Here is a 9256-nt window from a genome sequence, read left to right on the forward strand (position 1 = left end):
CTGACGGTTTGGTTACCTGTGATGCAGGCTGGCCTTGAACTCCTGCCTCGGTGTTCTTCATGCTGGGATGTCAGGCTACACTGTTTGGGATGAAAGGCTCCATTCGCCTTTCTTCATGCTCTTCACCTGGGTGTGGAGGGCAACTAGAAGGCTCTGCTTCCTACTCTGGCTCCACTGTCATGGTGACTGAGAAAGGCTGAGAAGGGAAAGGGTCTGGACAGAAGGAGAAAGCACGATTGGCCAGCTACTCACAGGACCAGGGCTTGTCACCTCCAGGAAGAGCTTGCAGGCCGCATGTCTGAGCTGAAGGGGGAGCGCAGGAACGTGGAAGAGCACATTGGCAAACTGGTGAACAACAGGACCCGGATTATCGTGAGTCCCTTCCTTCCCTCTGCCTGGGGCCCAAGATCCATCCACTCTGTTCTGACAGAGTGTTTCCCACCCCTTTCTCCCCACCAACCCACATTCCCTCTTTCTGACAAAGTCTTGTGTAGCCCAGGCTGATCTTGAACTCTTTTTTTTTTTTTAATTTAATTAATTAATTAATTAATTAATTAATTTATTTATTTATTTATTATATGTAAGTNCACTGTAGCTGTCTTCAGACACCAGAAGAGGGCATCAGATCTCATTGTGGGTGGTTGTGAGCCACCATGTGGTTGCTGGGATTTGAACTCAGGACCTTCGGAAGAGCAGTCTTAACCGCTGAGCCATCTTGCCAGCCCTGATCTTGAACTCTTGATGCAACTGAGAATTAATCTGAACTTGTCGTCCCTGGACTCTTCTTCATGAGTGCTGAGATTATTGGTGTGTCCCATCATGTTTCGTTTATGCAGTGCTGGAGATGGAATGCAGCGCTTCATGCCTGCTAAGCAGGGGCTCTACCGCTGAGCCACGCCCCCAGCCCCTCCCTGGGGGATTCTAGGCAAGGGCTCTACCACTGAACCTGTTCCCAAGCCCCATGCTGGGGGTTCTAGACAATTGATATGTTCCTGACCTACATTTTCTGACTTTACTTTTGTTAATTTTATTATTGCCAGTTGTTGTGAGCACGGGGTTCCAGCACTGAACCACACCCCCGGGATTTTCTAATTTGCCCTTTATAGAAGAGGGTGCCTTCCACACAAAGCCAAGATCAAAAAGTTCCCAGGAGGCTGTGGGAAGGTTCCATTCCTTATAAGGGAATTGGACCCAGTGGTCAGAACTGGTTCCAAGTTGGCTTTTGTTCACTGTCCTTTGGGGCTGTGATAAGATAGGATGGGAGTCCCAGAGATAAAGTCCCAAAGCTTGGGCCCAGCTCTCCTTCATACCATGGTGCCACCTGTGTCTGTCTGCTTGCCCTTGGCAGCTACTGTGAGGTACTGGGGAACAAAAGTCTGGACACAGAGCTGTCAGCCTAGGCGTGGCAGAGAAGCGATCTTACTCCGCTGTCACTCCGCTCTCCTGAGCCCTAGGATAAAGATGCTGGAGGTTTTTTCTTTTAAGACAGGGTTTCTCTGTGTAGCCCTGGCTGTCCTGGAACTCACTCTGTAGACGAGGTTAGCCTCGAACTCAGCGATCTGCCTGCCTCTGCCTCCCTAGTGCTTAAAGGTGTGTACCACCCCTGATTTTTTTTTTTTTTAAGCTACTAAAAGCCTGAGGGTCCTTTAACCTGATTGCAGCTGGATGGCTGTCATTGTCCGACCTGTCCTGTTATAATCCCACACTCAGGGTTTGGTAGGAAGCATGTAATAGCTGCCTGTCCCTTTCTATAGCTGAATCTAATTCTTCTTTTCTTTTCTTTTCTTTTCTTTTCTTTTCTTTTCTTTTCTTTTCTTTTCTTTTCTTTTCTTTTAGTTTTTGCTTGTTTCTTTATTTTATTTTTGACACAGAGTCTTACAACAGAGCCCTGGCTATATAGTTCTAGGCTGTCCTGGAACTCATAGAGACCTGCCCGTGTCCTCACTGCTGGGACTAAAGATGTGTGCCACCATACCTGATCCTACTTCTTTTATTTTGTATTATTACAAATCATTTTACTCTTTGGCTGTCCTTAACAACAACAACAACAACAACCACCACCACCACCATCACCTGCATGTAGTGATGGTGCACGCCTTTAATCCCAGCACTTGGGAGGCAGAGGTAGGCAGATCTCTGTTGGTTTGAGGCCAGACTGGTCTACAAAGTGAGTTCCATGACAGCCAGGGCTACACAGAAATTTTGTCTCAAAAAAAAAAACAAAACAAAACAAACAAACAAAAGATCATTGATCTGACCAAATATTTACCAAGTTTATTTTTATGTTCAAGGTCAATTGGAGATCAATGTAGGGTCTCTGTAGAAGCCCTTGCTCCTTTAATATCCTCTACCAATCACACTATGGGATGTCTTGCCTACCAGGTGGCTTCCCCCAGATGTCTTGAAGGCATTTTATTCTGTGGCTACCCTTAATTTCAGAGTCTACACTCCTGAGAAAGAAATCCCTGGCTCTCCACAGCTCTCTCTCTGCCCAAGAGGGTGAGGACTGACGTGCCACAGCTTCAGGACCCTTTGAGAGGCACCCTGTTGTTTCCTGGAATGTAGCTGACCTGGGATCAAGCACAGGCCAAAGAATTGGCTGCCCCTATACCCTTATTGGCAGTGGCCTCCAAGTATGGTTATTGAACATTCAGAAGGTCACATACACAAGTATTTAAGAAGGAACAGTGCTTTCAAACTTAGCTGTTGATAACACTTAGATAAAATTCGACAAAGGCACATTTCCAAATAAACTTTAATTCTGTTAGGACTTAGTTTCCTAGCTCGAAGCTAAGTGGAGACCAGGAGCAATGATCTTGATAAGACAGCAAACCTCCTTTGTTCTCTAAGCACTTTTTTTTGGGGGGGGGTAATCCCATACTACTTTTCCTAGTAAAACAAGTTTATATTTCAATGAAAACAGGAAAGTGTAGCTTAGACACAGAGAATGTGTACATTGTGTTTTCAATACATGGCAGCTGCAAATGCAAACCAAACAGTCCTGAAGATGATTTTAATAATGTATTTAACTTTATTTTATGTGCATTAGTGTAAGGGTGTCAGATCTCTTGGAACTGGCGGTACAGATAGTTGTGAGCTGAGCTGCCATGAGGGTGCTGGGGATTGAACCCAGGTCCTTTGGAAGAGCAGACACCAATAATAAAAAGTGACCAGTCACTTCAATTCTTGAAATCTGGGAACAGTAAAGTATAGAAAGATCAACCCCCAAGGGGGCTATTCCTCCATTTGGGTGGGGCTGTAGGTTGGAGCAGAAGTCACCATGTCCTGGGGGAGTAGTTTATTTCCCCCCCCCCTCAATAAGGACTTCTTGGGAGCTGGGCAGTGGTGGCACACACCTTTAATCCCAGCACTTTGAAGGCAGAGGCAGGCAGATTTCTGAGTTTGAGGCCAGCGTGGTCTACAAAATGAGTTCCAGGACAGCCAGAGCTACACAGAGAAACCCTGTCTCAGAAAAAAAAAAAAAAAAGACTTCTTGGGATTTTGTGGAACTAGATGATGACCAAGAAAATAACATTCTAAGAATGTTTAATTACATATCTATTTTGTCTTCTGTTTTAGAGTTTCAGTCACACTATGAACTAAAATGAATTTGGCCTAACTTAACAGTTTCCGTTTGTATAACCCATAACCCATCTTAGTTACTGTCCTATTATTGTGAAGAGAAATCATGACCAAGGCAACTCTTTTTTTAAGGTTTATTTATTTATTTATTTAGTGTGTATGAGTACACTGCAGCTGTCTTTAGATACACACCAGAAGAGGGTATCAGATCCCAATACAGTTGTGAGCCACCATGTGGTTGCTGGGGATCGAACTCAGGACCTCCAGAAGAGCAGTCATTGCTCTTAACCGCTGAGCCATCTCTCCAGCCCCCAAGGCAACTCTTATAAAAGAAAGCATTTAATTTGGGGTTGGGATTAAAGGTGCATGCCACCACGCCCACCCCAACGCACAGCAAAATGTGCAACGATGACACAATGAACAATCTAGTGATGACTCAGCAGAAGTCCAACTGTCTTCAGTAGAATGCAAACTACGGCTAAGCATAAAGGAAAAATAAGTAAGCCTGGCATGGTGGCGCACACCTTTACTGTCACCACTCCAGAGGCAGAGGCAGAGGCAGGCAAAGCTGAGTCTGAGGCCAGTCTGGTCTACAGAGTGAATTCCAGGGCTATGTAGGGAAACTGTGTCTCAGAAAACCAAATAAATAAATAAATATATAAATAAATGCAGCCAAACATAACCAAGGCAAACCATGACCCACCAGAAAGCACTTCATGACTTAAGAACAACAAAAGATCAAACCCCAAACCTCAGTCCCCCCCAAAATCAAACCACGACTCAGTAAAACTAGCCAAATGGATTCAGTAAGGCTCCAAAGTGAGACTCAACAAAATCCCCCGCAGTGGCTTAGCTACTGCCAACCATAACCACACACTGGCTGCTTTAGGGTCCAGGGTGAGGATCAGGGTCAGGGTTAGGAACAGAGTAAGGTACTTGCCTAGCATGCACGAGGCCCCGGGTTCAATCTCCAGTACTGCGAAAAACTAAAAAAATATAAAATAGAAGCCGGTCGCCTCTAGGGCTCCCCAGTCCCGTGAACCCGATACTATTAGCAGCCCGCTTGACGCCTAGGATGAGCCCATTCAGGACAGGCCAGGAAGACACGCCCTGGGGATGCTGGGACCAGCCATTCAGCTTGGCGTGGCTGCGCTGTGACTGGCCCTCCTGTCTTAGAATGAGTCCGATGTCTTCAGCTGGGTGATCCGAAGGGAGTTCCAGGAGTTGCACCACCTGGTGGATGAAGAGAAAGCCCGCTGCCTGGAAGGGCTTGAGGGCCATACGCGTGGCCTGGTGGCCTCCCTGGACATGCAGCTGGAGCAGGCTCAGGGTACTCAAGAGCGACTGGCTCAGGCTGAGCAGGTGCTGGAACAGTTTGGGAACGAGAGTTACCACGAGTTCATCCGGGTGAGTGGACAAGAACGTGGTCCCCAGCTTTCTCCCCAACAATGCATAGTTTGGACACAGCAGTAACCCCCCCCCCCGTCCCTCTCTTTCTTCCAGAAGTTCCACTCCATGACCTCCAGGTAACAACCTCAACTGAAGCTGCTGGGAGAGAGGTCGGCCAGTGTGTGCAGTCATGGGGCATTCCGTCTCCATGCTTCCTTCATGTGCTCTAGCCCTAAGCTGTTCTCCATGTGTGCCTGTCACTGAGCACAAGGAAAATAATGGTAGTCAAGCGTCTGCCATCGGGGTTCTCACAGACCCATAGTGCAGACTGGTCCCAACCCTGTGGTAGCTATGGCAACAGATATTGCCTCAAGCTCTGACAACGGCTGTGGAGGAAGGTGATGGCCAGGGACTGGTGTGACCGCTGAGAAGGCTGCAGTGTGCAAGCAGGCAGAGAAATGAGAGTGGGGTGTGTGCAGAGCACAGGGTGTGGAGAAGTTCATCTGTGGAGTCAACTATTATGCGTGAGGAAGGAGAAAAGATGTCCCAGGCAGGGAAAACCAGAATGAGGGACCTTGACGTACTACACTTCAAACCTTGGGAGGGGAAAGTTAGTGAGGGCTGGAAAACTCAACAGTTGCTGAGCCCGCCCTGGCCATGTGTGGCTCCTTGTTTTCTTTCTTCCTAATTCTTATTTTATGTGTATGAGTGGTTTGCCTGCATATATGTCAGTGTAAAGAGCCCACAGAAGCGGAAGACAGCATTGGATTCCCAGGAACTGGAGTTACAGACTGTTGTAAGCTGCCATGTGGGTGCTGGGTATCGAACCTGGGTCCTCTAGGAGACCAGACAGTGTTCCTAACTGCTTAGCCAGCCACCTCTCTGGTTTTCTTTATGTGTTGGTGTGCATGCACATTTATGGGTGTGGAGGCCAGATGCCAGCCCTGGCTGTTGTAAAGACACTGTCCAGTTTGAGTTTTTGAAATACGGCCTCTCACTAGCCTGGAGCTCATCAAGTAGGTTAGGCTGACCGGTCAGAGAGCCCCAGGGATCCGCCTGCCTCCGCTTTCCCCGTGTTTACTGCACTTGGCTTTTTGGATTTATCCTTTTATTTTATGTGATGCTGTGCATACATGTCTGTGTACCAACTGTGTGTTCCATGAGTGAAGAGGTCAGAAGAGGGAGATGGATCCCGGGGAACTGGAGTTACAGACAGTTATCATCTGCCTTGTGTATGCTGGCAGCTGAACCCAGGTCCTCTGCAAGAGCCACAAGTGCCAGTGAGCCATCTCTTTAGCCACCATGAGCGGTGGGTGGGTTCTGGAGACTGACTCAGGTCTTGCCAGGCAGACAGTGTACCCAGAGAGCTGCCTTCCAGCCTGTGCTCCTGGACTTCTTTAGTCCTTGGGGTCGCATGCCTACAGAGCACAGATAGAAATGAACAGACAATTCGCTGGGAGCAGAATCAGGTTACCTGATGTAGTGAGTCTCAGGTGTCAGCACACACGAGAAACACCTTGCAGGCTGGCTAAAACATGTTGTACAGCTTTCCCCAAGCGATCAATTTCTGATGAGCAGGTCTGGGGCAGGGCCTGAGGCTCTGCATCTCTAACAAGTTCCCAGGGAAGCTAGGCTTGTTTCCCCAGACCCGTGCTCTGTGAACATCTGCTGTATTAGTGACCTTGCCTTGCAGAGACCACATTACCTAACCCAAGTGACCTAAGGGAGCAAAGGCTTGTTTTGGCTTCAGATGGCCAGGGAGGTGTGACAATATTCACAGCTTGTTCACATGCCGGCAGACAGGAAGTAGAGAGATAAGACTGAGGCCAGAAGTGGGGACAACCTTCAAAGACCTACTACATGACCTATTCCCACCAGCCAGACCCCACCTCTTTCTAAAGAGTTCTACCAGCTGGGAACCAAATTTCAGAACATGAGCCTGTGGAAGATGCTTCTAGTTCTATCCACAGCAGCAGCTGTGCAGCATCCCCGCCATGTCCTGCACGGCGCGGCTCTGGAGACCCAACTAGACATCGAGTGAATGAAGAGAGGACAAGTTCATAGACACACAGACAGAAAAGCTGGGCTCGGGTGGGACATGCACACTCTGAGGCAGTGGTGTCAACCTCACAGCCATCTGGGGTCCTGGCATGCTTACTATGTGCAGAGTGGGGGTGGGGTGGGAGTTAGCAGGAGGTGTCTACGGTTCAGCCGTCTCAAACATCTGGAAGCTGCAGGTTCTACACACACGGGTCGATCTTTTGTCCACACTTGGTCTGGGACAAGAGGAAGGCTTCGGCATCCCTTGAGCCTCACCTTGGGGGGAAGGCTTTGCCATTCCAGGGGTCTGAAACAGTGAGGTCCTTGACCTGGGCCACGCCCAAGTCAACAACTGCATCCCCTCAAGACTCCATCCGCACTTTGCCCATTTCCTCGGGGCCTTCCTCGGCTCCCTGACAGTCCCAGTGCTAGGAAGCAGGCGTGTTCTCCAGGAAGGAGGCTTGAGAGGAAAGGGTGCTATGACCGTGTGGCCTGAGCGGTGACTTTAGTCCCGTGGACCCCCACATGAGGAGGAGGGTGGGAGGCAGTCTGGATGCAGAGCTCCCCAACCACTGGAACCCATGCACACAGGGCAGAGGTCCAGCAGGCTCGGCCTTTGGAAGGCGTCTTCAGCCCGATCTCCTTCAAGCCAGCTCTCCACCAGGCTGACATCAAACTGACCGTGTGGAAGAGACTCTTCCAGAAGGTTCTGCCAGGTGAGGCTCCAAATAGTTATCCTCCCAATTCATCAAGGGTACCAAGAAGCATAGAGAGAACCTAAAGGGGGCCTTCGTGGGGGTGGAGAGATGTGGGAGTGGCTGTGTAGGCACACACACTTGCAACGCAGTACACCTGCTCCATAGCCGAACTCCTTCACAAGTGGCCACGTCTAATGCGCTCCACAGGCACGATCTACCCACCTATTTGCCATCTCATCCACTCACCCGCTACCCGATCCATCCTTCATCCCTTCCATACACACAGCTCTGTGTCTGCCCCTTCCAGCACCTGGGAACACAGACTCAGCACAGTTCCTGCACCTGAGGACTCAGCCCGCCATTGCCTCCTGGGCGGGGTCTGCAGTTTCTCTGTGAGCCAATCACAGGCCTCTTTCTCTTCTAGCTCCAGAATCTCTCAAGCTGGACCCGGCTACTGCCCACCCTCTCCTGGAGCTCTCTAAGGGCAACACAGTGGTGCATTGTGGCCTCCTTGCCCAGAGACGAGCCAGCCAACCCGAGCGCTTCGACTACAGCACCTGCGTCCTGGCTAGCAAGGGCTTCTCTTGGGGTCGCCACTACTGGGAAGTGGTGGTGGGGAGCAAGAGTGATTGGCGCTTGGGGGTCATCAAGGGCACAGCCAGCCGCAAAGGCAAGCTGAACAAGTCCCCAGAGCATGGTGTGTGGCTAATTGGCCTGAAAGAGGGTCGGGTGTATGAGGCTTTTGGCTGCCCACGGCTGCCACTGCCTGTGACTGGCCACCCTCATCGCATCGGCGTCTACTTACACTACGAGCAGGGGGAGCTCACGTTCTTTGATGCTGACCGTCCAGATGATCTCCGGACACTCTACACTTTCCAGGCTGACTTCCAGGGCAAGCTGTACCCTATCCTGGACACATGTTGGCATGAGAGGGGCAGCAACTCACTGCCCATGGTACTGCCCCCACCCAGTGGGCCTGGGCACCTCACACTGGGACAGGTATAGACTGTCCTAGTCTGTCTTGCTAGTTACAGGGATTTGAGGGGTTCTGCTGGGTCTCAATGTTTGGACTGCTTGAAAACGTTCGTCACACCCGCGTGTCCCCAGAACATCTATATCAGGGGACATCGCCTCTTTCTCACCACCTAGGGGTATGCATGCCACCTTGCACCTTACCGGGTCCTGTAGCCACTCAAGTAGCCCTGTGCCTTCCAACTCTTCCAGCAGAGGGCAGAAACATCCCCTCACATATTTAACCTTTATCACTGGGGCCTTCAAGCATCTATTAAAAACAATACATTTGACATTTTTCTCATTATTACTACTGCTATTTTAATACTTATTTTTATCTAGGTGAATGCTTTCGGGTGCTGTGCCCACAGAGGTGTCATAAAATATAAAGCAGTATAAAGCGGCTGTGGGCCAGGCGTGGTGGCGCACGCCTTTAGTCCCAGCACTTGGGAGGCAGAGGCAGGCGGATTTCTGAGTTCGAGGCCAGCCTGGTCTACAAAGTGAGTCCAGGACAGCCAGGGCTATACAGAGAAACC

The 9256-nt window shown here is 49.8% G+C and overlaps 1 protein-coding gene across 3 annotated transcripts in view; it reads left to right on the plus strand.

Annotated features, from left to right (window-relative positions):
- The window catches only part of Trim50 (tripartite motif containing 50), a 15783-nt gene extending 6799 nt beyond the window's left edge, over nt 1-8984 (plus strand). For 2 of the 3 annotated variants that reach the window (XM_029533678.1, XM_021187118.2), the window contains exons 3-7: nt 277-372; nt 4759-4989; nt 5086-5108; nt 7603-7727; nt 8134-8984. In XM_029533678.1, coding sequence (XP_029389538.1) covers nt 277-372; nt 4759-4989; nt 5086-5108; nt 7603-7727; nt 8134-8714 — 1056 coding nt within the window. In that variant the 3' untranslated portion in view covers nt 8715-8984. The remainder of the gene's footprint in view (nt 1-276; nt 373-4758; nt 4990-5085; nt 5109-7602; nt 7728-8133) is intronic. The other variant, XM_021187119.2, reaches the window with a different exon arrangement.
- Nucleotides 8985-9256: the final 272 nt, after the last annotated feature.

This window comes from Mus pahari, chromosome 23 (assembly GCF_900095145.1).
Source record: "Mus pahari chromosome 23, PAHARI_EIJ_v1.1, whole genome shotgun sequence".
In the NCBI taxonomy this organism is placed as follows: Eukaryota; Metazoa; Chordata; class Mammalia; order Rodentia; family Muridae; genus Mus; species Mus pahari.